The following is a 17,857-nucleotide window of genomic DNA, read 5'->3' on the forward strand; positions in this document are numbered from 1 at the left end:
ACCTGGAAGTTGAATTAAATGATTTATGTTGAATCCATCGTTTTCTTCTTTCCTCGGCTTTTTCATTTATCTCATCCTAGAGTACACATTTATTCATTTATCTCATCCTAGAGTACACATATCTATCTNTCTTATAGTATACAGTTATTCATTTATCTCATCCTACAGTCTACATTAATTCATTTATTCATTTATCTCGTCTTAGAGTATACAGTTATTCATTTATCTCATCCTAGAGTATACATTTATTCATTTATCTCATCCAAGAGTATACAGTTATTCATTTATCTCATCCTAGAGTATACAGTTATTCATTTATCTCATCCTAGAGTCTACAGTTATTCATTTATTCATTTATCTCATCTTAGAGTATTCATTTATTCACTTATCTCATCTTAGAGTATACAGTTATTCATTTATCTCATCCTAGAGTCTACATTTATTTTTTTATTCATTGATCTCATCTTATATGTATACATTTATATATTTATCTCATCCTAGAGTACACATATTTTTATTTATCTCATCCTTGAGTACACATATTATTTATTTATATCATCCTAGAGTACACATATTATATATTTATATCAGCCTAGAGTACACTTATTATTTATTTATCTCATACTAGAGTACACATATTTTTATTTATATCATCCTAGAGTACACATATTGTATATTTATCTCACCCTAGAATAAACATATTTTATATTTATCTCATTCTAGAGTACGCATATAATTTATTTATCTCCTTCTAGAGTACACTTATTATTTATTTATCTCATCCTCGAGTACACATATTTTATTTATATCATCCTAGAGTACACATATTGTATTTTTATCTCACCCTAGAGTAAACATATTATTTATTTATCTCATCCTAGAGTACACAAATTATTTATATATCTCAGCCTAGAGTACACACATTATTTATTTCTAAATATAAAGTATACATTTTTACTTAAACCACTTAAATTTAATAATCCTGTACTATGCCTGTAAAAGTAATGACAATAATTCCCTCACTTGTCCCGGTTTTTATAATTGCTTTGGCATAATTAGCCTGAAAAACATCTTTACTTGATCAGAGAGATAATACTTATTTATTTACCTGAAGATCCCATTCCTCTGTATCCCACTGATTTGGAAAACTGTTACTTTTTAAATCTTTCAGTCTTGGTACATCAGTGTTCTCCTGGGAATATTTAAAGATTAAAGAAAAAAGAAAATCATTTTAAAAGTATCTAAATAAAAGTAAGTAAATGAGTTTTTGCCATAAATTGTAGTTTTTAAACTATATCTTTGCAACCCAATATCGGAGACCTTGGATATTTTGAGGTTTAAAATATCCAAGGTTTACACTATTAGGTTGAAAAGATAGGGATTAGAAAATTTGAGGTTGTTACAAGAATATTTTATTTTCTTAGAAAACGTTTTCAACGGATTTCGAAAATTGTGAGTGGTGTGCGGCATTCTTAGATAGTTGCGCAAGCGATGAGAAAAATAAACAAATTAATTAAAAAATATTATAAAATATAAACTATAAAAAAATAAAAAAATAAAGTAAATAAAAGTAAAAGACATAAAAGGTAATAACAAATCAAAATCAAAATACAAAATTGAATTAGAGAAAAAAAGATATAAAATTGAATAAAAAGAACGATAAAAAATGTAATTTAAAAAAAAAAAATAAGTAAATAAAAAAAAGAACGATATAAAATTAAATAAAAAATAAAGAGAAATTATTAAAGAAAAGAAAAAAGACATTAAATTAAATAAAAGAAAAATATATAAAAACGTAGATAATAAAGGAAAAACACAAACATTTTAAAATAGTAGTACATAGATAAAGAAAATAATAGCTCAGACATTCATAAATTAAAGATAAAAATTGTATTTCTCACAAATATGAAATTAAAAACTCAAGGAAATACAAAAGTCTATAAACTGGAATCTGCTTGAGAAATAAAATGTAAAAGAAACCCAAGGCTATAATGGGGAAAAAGGTTCTTTCCTCTAATTTTCTTGAAAAAACATATTATGGACTCAAATTGATACAAGGTTTTGTATTCAGTGTGTCCCACTAAACATAATAATTTTTTGAAAATTATGCGTCGTCTTCGGAAGAAATATTGCGGAATTCTGCGTATTTTTGTGCTTTCAAAATTATTAAAAATTAAAGACTTCGTTTAGGGGTTTTTAGGTTTTCAAACAAAACAAAAATTTTCTAGCGTCAATTATCAATATAATTTGTTAAATATTAGACCATATATTTAAAGACTAATATAGCATGTAAACCTATATCAGAGGCGTACACTGGATCAGTAAAATGGGTGCTGGCTGATCCCCCATGGAAGAAACATGATTTAAACCCCCCTGGGCAAATTCTAGTCTATGTCCCTATTCACCTAGCTGTACATTATGTCAATGGTTTTGAATTCAAAAGCATCTTTAATTAGTCCCTGGATCATTATGTTTATTAAGACACACTGTATAAAAAGAATTGAACTCGCTTACCTTCATCCAACCATTATTAGATATACTATGATCCTCTGGGGTACCCCCATTCATATATCCTGTATTCACAGATTCAATACATTATACAAGGAAAATAACAAACTGCTCTTGAAAGTTTTTTTTTTCAATTCAGCCATGACAAAAGTTGTTTTGATTTAGATTAAAAATCAATACTAGGGGTCTCATAATCAATTTTTTGATATTGCTCCTAAATATATAATCTGTTCCTATATCATTGTCATTGCACGTATTTGCTCTCTCTGGTCTTGGTCTCTTCTGATACTTATTGTGATTGTCTAGTTGTTTGGTAGCTTTGTGCTCTACCAAAGCCTTTTCGCTATCTGGCAAGCTTTGACGCCGGACAGTGTTGACGTTGGTATCTGGGAGGGAAGAGTTCGACGATGTTTCAAGAATATTCGACTTCCTCCAATTTAATTGTCGACTAAAGGTTGGGGAATAATAGAGGATCGGAGAGGATGTGTTGGTCCTCGAGCAGCAGTTGACAGAGTCCGACGTGTTGCTTCTGGAGTACATGCCAGAGTCCAGTGAGGTGTGGGAGGAGAGGGATATATGATATTTCTTGTGATTATCTACAAGATGATGACTAGTTCTTACCGGTCTTGTCTTTGTACAATTCACAGCTAATGTGTTTTTTACCCCAGGTGTTTCCGGAAGAACCCTGCGACTTAATCTGGCAAGCGGGGGTGAAGGAGCTGGACTCTGAGGAGATGATATTTCCGGGGTTTTTGGCGGACTTCCTGAGCTCTCATTGGAGTGCAAGGAGTATGATGGAAGTAGTTTAGGGGATCCATGCAGCTGTGGAGATGACTTGCTGGACGAGTTATAGGATGGAGATGGAGACTTGTTAAAAGAGGTATTGCAAGGAGATAGTGTGCGTCCTATGTTATTATTGCAAACAGGTCTATCTGCTTGCTCTGACATTCTTCTAGATGAGAGATACCCAAGCTTACATTGCTTGTATGGAGAGCGAGGAGAACCAGGGGTTGGAACCAGATTCCCTGGAGTGGGTCTTGACAGTGCATGGAAAGATGCACGTTTGGACGGTGTCACCGGAGATCTGGATGGAACAGGAGATCTTACCGGAGAGTTAGGCGGGTAGGCATTTTTTCCATCTCTATCGTTGTTTAAAGGTGGGGAAGGAGAACTGGACCCACTTGCCAGCAAACAGGCAATTCCCGAGTCAAAGCTGCGACTTGACTTATTCTTTGTCATGCTAGAGGAGATATAAGGCAATCTCCTCCTATGTTTCACGCAGTTTTCTCCACCCTCATTTTCCTTGAAGGCAACTGGGACCTCATTGAACCCCTCAGATCCTTCAGCACTTGATGAACTTGGTTCTTCAAGCACTGTAGGAAAATGAGCTGTGGGTGGAATGGGAGACAGGCGTCTAACTGGACGGCGTTCAACTGTCAGTGAATTGGTGTTGGATTCCATATGAAAAGTGAAGATATTGCCTTCACTCGATTTCTGATGAATATCTGGAGATCTTTGAAAGGAATGTTCATTCTTCCTCATGTTCTGCTCCAGGTCTATATATACCATACATCAATATCTTATTCCAAGATTGGTTTCTCTCATCTTAAAAACCTCCGGCCTTGGGCTCTTACAAATTGCTGTTACAGCTTATACAGAGAAAAATGATTTTGCATTTATATAACTAAAAGTCTGAAATAAAGTGTTCCCATTCATTTTAGTTGTCAGATCAAATCCATGATTTCAGACTAAATACAAAGACAAATGATTGTTGTTTTAGCAAACTTTCAGAAAACTTTAAAAAAGAAAGATCTAAGAGGGTTTAGATAAAGGAATTTATTTCTTGTCATAAACATAATGTTCTAATCCCTAAATCTTTGCAAACTGATTTTGTAAAACTTTAATACATGGTACACACTTAGATTATTTGGTCTAACAGAATTAATATTTTGAAATATTCAAGGTCTACGATATTGGGTAGCAAAGATTTAAGGATTGGAAAATCAGAGTTTGTAGCAAACACTCAGTTCCTTTAAGCTACAAATAATTAATAATTGGAATTACCTTTGTTGTAATTTCAAGTAACACTCTTGTTTAGAAAACCCAAACTCGAAACTAATCAATATTTTCAATCTTTTAACGGGGAAACATAAATATCTTATTTATTCTTGTTCAGAAAAAGCTTCCAAGTGTACCATTTTTAAGTGTACAGTCCCTTTTATAAATAATTTAATGTATTTCTGATGTATGTTCCTATTGAATCTAGTTCTACATATGTATTCTTGATTTCAACTTTCATTATAAACCTCCTCCAGACCCTCCACTCCTAGTTATATCAGCAAACCATAGAATTTTAAAGGGACTAATCTCGTTTTTCAATATGACGTAAAAATACAACAAAGTTCATCCTGTATGTATCGGAATACTGTCGGTCATATTTTGATCTCTCATTCAAAATCCACGAAAAAAACGACACTGTATATACTTTTTTTAAAACATAAACCAACAAAAAATTCTATAAAAAGCTTAACACGACAAATCTAGTTTAAAGGGTATAAATCGGTTCTAAAGTTAACACTCACTTGACTCAAAACTGGTTAACGGTGTTTTCTCGTTTAAAGATTAGCTAAAAGTGAATAAATTGAAATGTAACATTTCTCTATGGTCTGAGTATGGAATATCGAGATGTTCATAGTTAAACTATCTACGGTTAGTTCAATTACTTAAAGAAGTTTTGCAGAGATTATATTGAACCACCACCCTAGCTCAAACTGATCACTATACTAAAGAAGTTGCTGAACTAGCTGTAGAAAGCTCAATTACATCTCCCTATAGTTTATAAATATGGACTTCTGACAAAAAATCGAAATGTTTAAAAAATTAATCGCCAATATCTTTTATGATTCATCTTTTATATATGAAAGATTAATTAATCTTAATCCAATCGATTTTTTTTACATTAAAAAAATGTTTTCCAATGCAGCTCTAGTGTCAAGAGTTGAGACAATACAATGGTCTACATATATTCAATATGCATAGTACATACACAGTACATTCATCTTATACAGTCATAGTCAAATAGAAGAAGGGAAAAGGGGGAAGGGAAGGTGGGGGAGGGGGGGAATACATGAAACCATTTTTGAATAATTTCATCAAAAAAGAGTTTTTAAATAATTTGAATTTTCCGATATTATCTAAATTTGTTCCCATATTTCTCGAAAGAAGGGGAAAAACGGTTCTGGAAAGGGGGTAAGTTGGTTCTGGGAAAGAGGGAAAATTTTGAAGAAAAAAATGTCGATTTTTAAAGCCTTTGTTACCCCTGGGAAACCTTAGGGTTCCGTCAAGAAATTTCGACCAATTTGGTCCAGCCGTTTGGCCAGCTATATAGCTGACATAAATATATATACATTAGCAAAGAGCTTTATTAAATTAATATTAAAGACTAATTTTGTTTTTTTCTGAAAACTTGTATAAGTGATCTATATTCGTATAAATATCTATATTATATGCTTGAGGCCGAATTTAAAGAATTTGAGCCGCGGCTTAAATTTGACACACGGCTCAAATATGGTTGGTCCCACTTAATTGCGCTCAATTGAAAAAGAGTTTTGGCGGATTTTAGACGCGGCTCAAATTCATTAAATTCGGACTCAGGTCTAATGTAAGCTTGACTTTAAATGAAAAAGATATGGATTTATGGTATAGAAAGAAAAAGAAGAGTGAGGGACCCATGATTTAGGTTTTAAAATGTCTTCTTGAAAAAGTTCAATTATTTATATTAGTTATACACCCACGGTAAAAATAATGATATTCATTGTAGATCATTAGATACAGATATTTTTCCCATGACGGGAAACACCTATACACACCTTATTAATTTCACATATTATAGCTGGAAATGTTTTCTGTTCTAGATGGTTAGAAGAAAAATTATGTCATTCGTTTATCAGAAATTCGTTTCAGATAGAATTCTAGATTTTCTTAAAAACAAGTCAGATATAATCAAGGTACTAATGCAAGAAAAGCTAATTGCAGTTGCGTATACTCTGCGTACATATTGAAACCAGTTCTCTCTGGGCGGAATTTGTAAACAAGAATAGATGCATCAGTGTTCGTTTTGTTTCCGAGGAGGTTAAAAGCATTAAACTTTGATAATTTTGATAATTCACATAATAGTTTCCTATGACCAGAATATTTCATTGATTATTTATGTGAAAGATGGATCCCATTTCAGACTTCCACATCCGTCTTGTGTTTACATTACCACCCAGAGACAGCACACTGCAGTACAAAAGATGCGTACACCTCTGAAATAACTCTCCTTGCATTATTACCTTGGATATTATAACTTTTACCAAATCTAAAACACTCACGTAAAAAACCCTTGGATGTTAAATGATAGCAAGAAATGTTATTGGTATAGATCATAAAAAAAATATCTTAACCAATTTATGAAAATAACCTTCGGTCCTTATTGATATTTTAAATGAGCTTTAACGAGAAATATTTTTCGTTTTAAATGATTGGAAGAAAAAACATCTCATCAGTGTTTTTCCGTGGTTCTCTATTTTATATTCATCTTTTAAAAGAAAAAATAATACTAACCAATATTCTACTTATATATAAATACTATTTGTTTGAATTAAATCTATAGCCGTGCACAATGTATAAAAAACTTATTCATTTTACAATCAAATTATTTTGTGGAGTTTTATAGCTAGAATACTGCAGGACACATTAATTACAGAAATGGTGGAATCTAGTCTGGGATCGTTCTATGGAAATATTATATTATCATATCAAAATATACATTACGTAATAAATACATATAAATTGAGTTTTTTCAACTCTAGAGATTTTCTCAAAAAGATTTTTTGGTTTGGTGAACCTGGTTTTAGCCTGCAGTAACTCTTTAGATTTTGTTTAATCATCAGGCAGGTTTGAGTTCACTATTACACCGTCTCTAGGTATCAAACATTATCCAATACCTTCTCCAACCTTCTCCAACATCACGTAGAACTGTACTGATGAAGATATAACTAAGAAAAGGGTTCTAGGTTGCCTATACAGGAACTGGAGCTGGATTAGGTGGAGCTCCGGACTCAGATCCGACCTTGAGGATTGGTTGGGAGTTGAGACAAGCCTCCGGTGGATGTTTAGTGAGGACTGGAGCTGTTTATATCCTCCTTCCAGCCTCAGCAGCAGACTCCAGACTGTTCTCTACACCTGGATACATAGATCCATAGTTCCACAGATCCATCCTGTAATCCATACCTGGATCCATAGTTCCACAGATCCATCCTGTAATCCATACCTGGATACATAGATCCATAGCTCTATCCTGTAATCCATACCTGGACACATAGATCCATAGATCCATCCTGTAATCCATACCTGGTTACATAAATCCATCCTGTAATCCATACCTGGATACATAGATCCATAGTTCCATAGATCCATCCTGTAATCCATACCTGGATACATAGATCCATAGCTCTATCCTGTAATCCATACCTGGATACATAGATCCATAGATCCATCCTATAATCCATACCTGGATACATAGATCCATAGTTCCATCATGTCATCCATACCTGGATCCATAGTTCCATAGATCCATCCTGTAATCCATACCTGGATACATAGATCCATAGATCCATTCTGTAATCCATACCTGGTTACATAGATCCATAGATCCATCCTGTAATCCATACCTGGATACATAGATCCTTAGTTACATCATGTCATCCATATCTGAATACATAGATCCATGAAACCATCCGCAATCCATACCTGGATACATAGATACGTGGATTCATCCTGTAATCCATACCTGGATACATCTACACATCCTAGCATCCATACCTATAGCTCTGCATGGATATATGATCTATAGATTCATCCCGGTCGTAATCCTTACCTGGATCCATTGATCCACCTTGTAATCCCTACCTGGATCCATAGATGCACACATCCAGAGATCCATTCTACAGTAAATAAATACTTCCAATCAACCTAAAATTTTAAAAATAATATTTTAAAAAGTTTGTCAAAAACTTTAATTTAGACCTTATAATTTCATTTTTCTGATACAATACCGGGAAAAGGTTTCTTTTTAAAGAGGGAATTTTTATTTTTGACGGTCCTGGATTTTTATATAGTGCTCTATAAGAATTCACAAGTTAAAAACAAGTATACATAACAACGTGCTCCAAGTATACATATCAATATGTTCCATGGCCTAAAAACAAGTATACATATCAACGCATTCCAAGTATACATGTCAACGCGTTCCAAGACCTAAAAACAAGTATACAAGTCAACGCGCTCCAAGACCTTGCACATGGATCCAGACAGCTATTAAAATTGCATACATTTTCAAGTCTGGGTCGAATTTTAAGTGTGGCAACAAAGCGTTAGCACATTTAAAATTCGACCCAGTTTTGAAAATGTATGCAATTGATAAAATTGTCAGTTCTTTAAATATTATTTGATGTTTTATCTAATTTATAAAGTTGTCTCTTCTAAAAACATTATTTGTTGTTTTATTTTAATTATATAGTTGTCTGTTCTATAACGTTATTTAATGCTTTATCTTAATTATTATAGTTGTCTGTTCGATAGACATTATTTAATGTTTTATTTTGATTATATAGCTGTCTGTTCTATAAACATTATTTAATGTTTTTTCTTAATTATTATAGTTGTCTGTTCTATAAACATTATTTAATGTTTTATCTTAATTATTATAGTGTCTCTTCTTTAAACATTATATAATGTTTTATTTTGATTATATAGCTGTCTGTTCTATAAACATTATTTAATGCTTTATCTTAATTATTATAGTTGTCTGTTCTTTAAACATTATTTAATGTTTTATCTTTATTATTATAGTTTTCTGTTCTTTAAACATTATTTAATTTTTTATTTTAATTATTATAGTTGTCTGTTCGATAAACATTATTTAATGTTTTATTTTGATTATATAGTTGTTTGTTAATTCGATAAACATTATTTAATGTTTTATCTTAATTATTATAGTTGTCTGTTCTATAAACATTATTTAATGTTTTATCTTAATTGATAAAGAGGTCTGTTCTTTAAACATATTTTTTTGTTTTATTTTAATTTATAAAGTTGCTGTTCTATAAACATTAAATATTAGTTCTAGTTATATTTTAGTTGATAAAAGTAATAGATGTACTTTGATATTAACACATTATTTGTTTATTTTTCTTGTTAAAATTGTATGTTCTTTATGCAATATTTGTTGTTTCATTTTAATTCCTAAAAGTATATATTCTAAAAACAATATTTGTTGTTTTATTTTAATTTATTAATAAAATTGTATGTTCTATATACAATATTTGTTGTTTTATTTCAATTTATAGAATTGTATGTTCAATATACAATATTTGTTGTTTTATTTTATTAATAAAATTGTATGTTCTATAGACAATATTTGTTGTTTTATTTTAATTAATAAAATTGTAATAGATAATATTTGTTATTCTACTTTAATTAATAAAATTGTATGAATTCTATATATACAATATTTGTTGTTTTATTTTAATTATATTATTATTATATATTATATATTATATATTTGCTGTTTCACCTAAATTGATCAGAAAATAAATTTTAAAAAACATGGTTTTTGTTTTATTTTTTAATTGATAAGTAAAAATATGTTCTTAAAAATTATTTGTTGTTTTTATCTTAACAAAAAAAATATACTTTTAAACATTATTTGTTATTTTATCTTATTTAAAAAAGGAATTATGTTTTTAACCATTATATATGTTGTTATTTATATAAATTGATAAGAAAATAGTTTTAAAATATTTTTTGTTTTGTACTTTAATTGATAAAGGAAGTATATGTACTTAAACATAATTTGTTGTTTTTATGATATTAACCCTATCCCGATAGGGCTTTTATTTTCTAATATAGATTGGAGATTTTACCCTTAGAGTTGAGATAGGGGAGTGTTATACATGTCTGTAGTCCAACATTTCAAGGCCTGCTCATTAAACCTCTGTCTGATGGTTAGGGTGCAAGGGAGGATTTAACAAAGTAAAAAAAGTATGTCGGAAAATGTCGAAGACCTTAGATATTTCAAACTATAAACTTTATTAGATGTAAGTTTCAAATATCAAAGGTTAACACCGCCAGGTTGCAAAGATAAAGGGAATGGAATATTCAAGGTTGTGGCAAAGACTCAACTTCTTTTACACACATATCTACATACTTTTCAAAAATAAAGGAATAGAATACTTCATAGATTACAAGATTACAAGAATTGCAGTCAATTTTTCAGCAGTATGAAACTTGTTGATTTATGACTGATACCTGTTATAATTATGCTGGGACAATGCGCAGAGATAGGGTTAAAGTTAACCCCAAGCTAGTTCCTGTTCATTTGTATACAAAATTCACCTGTTTGGATGCTTTGCTCCTTGCTTGGTAACTTGCCAGAAAGAAGTTGTTAATTTTAAAACAAGTTTTGCATGTTATAACAGAAAATGGAAATCTTATGTGGAAGTCATGATATTCATAGTCAAACAGTACAATAAATCGATGGGTGGAGTATGGTATGGTTTGACCAATCATTTAGGAATTAAGATATAAAATAGTACTTAGGTATCCTGGGCTGAATTATAGACTCAATGCACAATGCCTGGCAGAAAATTAATTTGGAATAACATTTCAGTCCAGATACCATTATTTTCGACGTAAATCTTGCCAATGTGATTTCAAGAGATAGAGTAGAAAAGTGTGCATGAGGAATGTAGGGCGAATTGGAGATTATGATATTCGCGTTACTGATATAAAATATGTCAGCCGTTTTAAGTTATTTAGAAATCCCACAGGGGGGATTGAACAACCCCCCCCCGCCCTCCGGGTTTAATTGAAGTATATGTTCTTTAAACATTTTTGTTTCTAATTGATAAATGATAACGTTGTAAGTTCTATAAATATTAATTTTTGTAGTTTTAATTTTGTTATGTATAAAGTCTATCAGACATTATTTTTTTTTTTATATAGATTTTTAATAAGATATGTTCCAAGACGTGTTGCTTAGTAAAGGAAATATGCCCTTTACATTTGATATTGTTTTAGGCAATTAAAAAATGTATGCATTATATGTTGTCCATTTTAATTAATAATGATGACATGTCCTTTAAAAATGTTTAATATAATATTTGTTATTTTATTTTTGTGTTATTTGAAGAGTTCAAGCATTATATATTCTTTAATTTTGAAAAATAAAGGTTGCTATGCATGTATATAATTGTAGAAGAATCTAATTAAAATAATTTGACCGTTTCTACACTCTACAGTCAATTTCTCAAGCATAATGCTAAATATTTTATCTAGTTTTTACAATTTTGTTAAAGAATTATATATTATGATGTATAGTTCAATCGGTCATTAGTGCAAATGATATAGCATCGCTCAACTCGTTAAAATTCATGAGGCGTACTGAAATTCGGATTATTACAATGTTTCAAACATTATATATATTTTATAAACATCTTTTCCCACGGTATTGTAATTATTTAAATGGGATTAAAAGTTTTTTTTCAGTAAAATGATTATTAACAAAAAAGTATGAATTCTATATATAGATATAATTGTTCATTATCCTTATCGGTATTTTAAGGAATGAAGGTCGTTGTTGAACAGGGCAAATAAACCTGTTAGGAATGACGTCATAACTACGAAGACGACAAACCTTTAGAATATTCTAGGAATTTTTAATAATAAATTCTTTTGCGATATTTTGCCAGATTTTTAGTTGCCTATAAATATTTTTTCGTTTTATGTGTCTTTATTTTACACTTTTAACTTTTGAATAAATAATAAAAGATGATATGAAGAAATTATTCATTAAATGATGTCATTGTTGAAATATTTCTCTTTTCAGCCGCAAGATGTCTCATTTACGTTGACTGGACAGAGAGCTGAGAGCCGAGTATACAACCTAGAACTAGGCGTGTACTTTCGCTAGACAAACTGCCAGCTTGTATCTTTAAATATCAGATAGACTTGTACAAGTAGCAATGTAGTGATTGTGCTAAATTGTGCGATAAACTAGATTTGTCAAATTAACCTGAAGTTTAATATTTAAAATGGTGGAACAAAAGGAAATAATATTTGAAAGGAAAGTGGAAAACTTTGTTGATACGGAAACTATAAATCATGAAACTACAAATTCATGTTCGCCCGAGCACAGTGACAAACCTAAGGCCTTGAAGGGGAAGGTAACTCTAAAGAGATCCATGACACTAACAAAAAATCCGTTTGGTTTGAACAGGAAGGAAGTGAAGAAACATCTAAAAGAAATGGCGACCAAAGTGAAAGAAGATTCATGCGAATCCCCCAGATTAGATAACAATGGCCTAGCTTCTAAAGCAGATTCCGTTAAAAACTTTTTTACCAAAGTGGTGAACCATATTGCAGTGTCCAAAAACAAACTACGCTCAGATCCTTCTGACCTGAATTCAAGAACCGAGGAATGGAAATCATATTTCGAGGAAACTCAGAAGGTTCCCGGGGTTATTGGGATCAGAAATCACGGAAACACTTGTTTCATGAACTCCATTCTTCAGTGCCTTAGCTACACGGATATACTGGCTGAATACTTCGTCCTAGACCAGTATAAATCTGACCTAAAGCGGCGAAGACGACTTACCTTTACAAAATCCCCTGCCATGGGGAAAGGCGAGATTACTGAGCAGTTAGCTGTGGTTCTAAAAAGTTTATGGAGTTTACAGTACGATCCTGAGATATCAGATAAATTTAAAACCTTGGTAGACAAATATGGAAGTCAGTACAAAGGTGGAAATCAACATGATGCCCAAGAGTTTCTTCTTTGGTTGCTTGACAAAGTTCATGAGGAATTAAACACTGCTACAAGTAAAAAGTACAAGCGGTTAAAGAACTTTCCCGGCAAATCTGACGACGCCTTGGCCGCCGAAAGTTTAGCTAACTACATGCGGTGCAACAACAGTTTTGTAGTTGACATTTTTCAAGCACAGTTTCGTTCTAGTCTAACCTGTCCTACATGTGAACGACAATCTAACACTTTTGATCCGTTTCTCTGTGTTTCTCTTCCAATCCCTCAGATACAAGTTCGTCCTGTTGTTGTGACAGTTCTGTACCTAGATCAGTCCCCCAGGCAGGTTAGGATTGGTCTAACCCTCCCTGTCGACTCCTACATCAAGGATCTAAGAGAAGCTCTGTCCAAGGATACAGGGATCGAAATCGATCAATTACTTATCACAGAAATCGACTCTGTAAGCTTTCAAAGAACCCTGAGCGACGGACAAAGTTTAAGTTGTATAGAAGCTGAAGCTCCGGTCTACTGTATAGAAACCCCCAAGATTAATCAAGAAAATGAAGACGACGGAGCATTTGTTGTGCTAACTTGGATCAATGTCTACAAGGAGGGAAGTATAGAGAAAAGGTTTGGTAGTCCCTATACAACCCAGATATCCAGAGAAACTGTCTACGCCGACGTTCAGAAACTTTTAATGAAAGAAATGTCTCCGATCTTACACGACGACATTCTCATCTCCGCCCAACGTGTTCCACTCTTCCGAATTCGTGTGGTGGACGGGTTTCAGGACAGAGTCTACCTGGACGACAAGATGGAGCTCCCCCTCTACATGGAGTGTGTCGAGACCGCGATCAATATCTCCCAGGTTGAGGACGTAGGAGGACCGGTCCATGTGAAGCTAGTCCTGGAGTGGGATATGCCGGCCAAGACCCAGGTTATCTATGATGATGAGGACAAGATTGAGGAGCACTGCAGTGTAAACCAGGTCAGGGAGGAACCAGAGTCAGGATCTTCAGTCACGCTACAAGATTGCTTTAGGTAATACAGTTTAAACATAAATATTTGTTTTTGCAAACACTTTTACTTTTACATTTAACCTAAATTAAAGTATTTTTTCATTTTAATTACACTATATATAATTGGTTCTTTATTTTTAAACGATAGGGTCAAAGTTTACAATAAGAATTCTGTAGAGTTACATTATAAGTATATTTTATTTTTAAAAAATAACAGTCAACATCTATTTGGCTCTCGTTTCTATTCTTTAAAAAATGCCCGATTTACAACGTAGATATCCATTTTTTTTTGTTTCTTTAAACTGTCTTTTTCATTTCCGGTTTATTTATGAAATATCCCTGTGATTACTTTTATTTTTTATCTTTCTATATTTTTTGCCTTCAACTTCATTTTGTTAATTCAGCAAAAATTTAAATTAACTTTTTTATATTTCTTTTTATTTATAAATAATCTGAAATATTTTTTTTTTGTGTATGTGGGGGGGGGGTTAAAGGGTACGTCATATTCTATGTCCGATTGACAAGAGTACAGTTTAAACCTTTGTTTGAGTAAACATTATGAAGTTTCTCATATCTGAACATTGATATTTTTAATTGTTTTTCTAAATAATATTGGTTTGCGGATATATGAAGCAAAAACAAGAAAATGAAATTAAGAGAATATAAATAAAAAAGACAATATCTTACATATCGTATTGTTAATCCAAAAAATGGCTTAAAGGTACCATTGTGAATCGAGCATGTAACGGTTTTTTTTAATTGAGGGTCACTTAAGATACGTGAACAGTCCCTTTGAATATCCCCAGCCTGTCCTTGGGTTTATTGATATCATGGATATTTGTTCGTGTCTCTAGCCTGTCCTTGGGTTTGTTAATATCATGGATTTTTGTTCGTATCTCTAGCCTGTCCTTGGGTTTATTGATATCATGAATATTTGTTCGTGTCTCTAGCCTGTCCTTGAGTTTATTGATATCATGGATATTTGTTCGTATCCCTAGCCTGTCCTTGGGTTTATTGATATCATGGATATTTGTTCGTATCCCTAGCCTGTCCTTGTATATTTGTTCGTATCCCTAGCCTGTCCTTGGGTTTATTGATATCATGGATTCGTATCCCTAGCCTGTCCTTGGGTTTATTGATATCATGGATATTTGTTCGTATCCCTAGCCTGTCCTTGGGTTTATTGATATCATGGATATTTATTCGTGTTAGCAAAGCAATAAATTCCATTCCTATAACCTTGCTCTTTTTTCATCAATTAATTATGTTTTAAAGGGACTAGAAGCGATAATTTTAAGCGGCTTTCCATTTAAAGAGGGTCTGATTCTTAACGGTTTGGTATCTGATGAAAAATGTGGGAAATATCGTCGTTCTTGGCTTTAATTTGAAATGTGTTAAATTCTAGTAATTACAGAAAAACTACAATTGAAATTTTGAAAGAGAAGATGGTGGATATTTTATACATTCTTGATCCGACAAAGGGTTTAAGGGTAACAAAGAAATTAATTGTGGTCGATATGAATTATGAAATAATGAGGTTTAAATAATTTAATCAGACCTTGGAAACTAGGCTTTCAGGGGCGTTTTACCAGGTTTTTTGAGAATTATAATTCATGAGAAAAAAAATTCAGGTTTTGTCTCAGATTTTTAGGCTTGTTTATTTACATTTAAGAAACTTGGATTCTTGGGATTTTTAATTTAGTAAATTTGGCTTTTAATTTGGTTTAATCAGATGTTCTGAATTTAAGGGGTGTTAAATCAGATTTTTGGAACTCAGCTCTTAGGGGTGTTAACTCAGACAGCAGGACCTAATATATAAAATGTTTTTAAAATTATTTTTTTCTTAAACTGTAAATAAAATTAAAAAATTGTGTACAAGATATCTGAAAATGGCCTTTTGTCTGTACTAATAGTATGTACTTTTCTGTACTCTGTACCCAACTTAGAGAGATAAAAACAAAAGTATTTTTACATTTTATTTTCGAGTTTTAAAAGAAATAGAATACATTTTAGTTATATGAAAAAATATTTCATTGTTTTTTATCGTAAAATAAGGATTATTTTTATTTATTTATTTTTTTGTATTAATTACTGCTCTAGAGAGCTAGCAGTACAGAAAGAGAAAAAAGAAATTAAAATTATTGAAGTGAAATATTTTCAGTTTGTACACCAGTGAGGAGAGGTTGGGAAAAGACGACGCCTACTTCTGCCCTCAGTGTAACAAGAAGCGTGAGGTTGTGAAGAAGCTCGGCGTCTGGTCCGTCCCTGACGTCATGGTCGTTCATCTCAAGCGCTTCCGTCAATCCACAAAATCCGCAAACAAGTTGGAAACCCTGGTCGAGTTCCCGTTGGAAGGGTTCGACATGAGTCCTAACATGGCGAGGGCGGCTGAGCCAGGACCAAGTTCACCCGAAGCTCAACCCAGCAGTTTAAAGACGACCTTCTCTCCGTGGAAACATCCTAAACGGTTCCGAGCCTACGACCGTGAGGAAACTGTGTACGAGCTTTACTCCGTGTGTAATCACCATGGATCCGATCTACTAGGAGGACACTACACCGCATACTGTAGGAATCCAACAGACGGGCGCTGGTATTCCTTTGATGACATGCAGACGAGGCAGGTCGAGGAGTCCGAGGTGGTTGGCAAGGACGCGTATATCCTCTTCTATCAGAAATCCTGCCTCAATCCTAGTTCTTCCAGTAGTTCAAGTTCAGGATCCTCCACCAGCTCTACAGCAGAACACTGGGTATACAGGATGCCAGACTTCTGCTACAAAACTAAGAACGAGACGAGATGTGCTCCGACCTCGAAACCGAGGTCGGAGAAGAAGAAGACAAAGACGACCTCTGATACCGCCACGGCCTTTACACGGAACAGTGCTAAGTACGCAACACTGCCAGTTAAGAAGTCTAAAACTTTTGAGTTTGATCGTCATTCAGATACAGAGACGGGGGATAAGGGAGACTCGTCAGACGATGATACGGAAACTGAACGCTGAAAACTTCATCTTCATCCAGGGAAGATTAATTGATTGAAATAAAATCGATTTATGGATGATCAAGGAATCAGTGCGCAAAGTTATGGATTGATTTGTCAATCAATGATGAACAACTTTAATTGATGCGATTGATTAAAAACTATTTGACAAAGCACGAATTGAATTGATGAATTGATCTAGTGACACGGATTGATTAGCTTCTGCTTGATTAAATTGAATTTAACTGCGACATATCTTGATGGAAGTTTATCATACTTTTATAATAAGCTTTGTATATATATACATAATATTTATTTATTATATATATATACAAATTTGTTCGTCCAGTTCCTAAATGGGCTAAAAATGCTCAAATCACCTTTTGGAAACATTTGCACGTAGAATATGGCAAACCTTCAAAATATTGTTATGCTCGATTTTCTTTTTTAAGACCATTTATCAGCATACCTATGTATTCTGAACCTGTAGAATAAATTTTTGTTTAATAA

At 32.5% G+C, this 17,857-nt stretch overlaps 2 protein-coding genes across 2 annotated transcripts; one reads left to right on the top strand and one right to left on the bottom strand.

Moving 5' to 3' along the window:
- Positions 1–408: 408 nt before the first annotated feature.
- LOC111717446 (putative uncharacterized protein DDB_G0290521) lies at positions 409–7,674 on the bottom strand. The gene is made up of 6 exons (XM_023492950.1): positions 7,397–7,674; positions 4,762–4,834; positions 2,742–4,064; positions 2,515–2,573; positions 1,109–1,192; positions 409–426 (listed from the first exon to the last, which is right to left on the bottom strand). The coding sequence occupies exons 2-6, from the start codon at positions 4,805–4,807 to the stop codon at positions 409–411; spliced, it is 1,530 nt and encodes a 509-aa protein (XP_023348718.1). The 5' UTR covers positions 4,808–4,834; positions 7,397–7,674.
- Positions 7,675–12,444: 4,770 nt separating this feature from the next.
- Positions 12,445–17,857, top strand: LOC111717443 (ubiquitin carboxyl-terminal hydrolase 31). The gene is made up of 2 exons (XM_023492946.1): positions 12,445–14,392; positions 16,532–17,857. The coding sequence occupies exons 1-2, from the start codon at positions 12,645–12,647 to the stop codon at positions 17,367–17,369; spliced, it is 2,586 nt and encodes an 861-aa protein (XP_023348714.1). The 5' UTR covers positions 12,445–12,644; the 3' UTR covers positions 17,370–17,857.

Source organism: Eurytemora carolleeae, unplaced genomic scaffold (assembly GCF_000591075.1).
Source record: "Eurytemora carolleeae unplaced genomic scaffold, Eaff_2.0 scaffold1697, whole genome shotgun sequence".
Classification (NCBI taxonomy): domain Eukaryota; kingdom Metazoa; phylum Arthropoda; class Copepoda; order Calanoida; family Temoridae; genus Eurytemora; species Eurytemora carolleeae.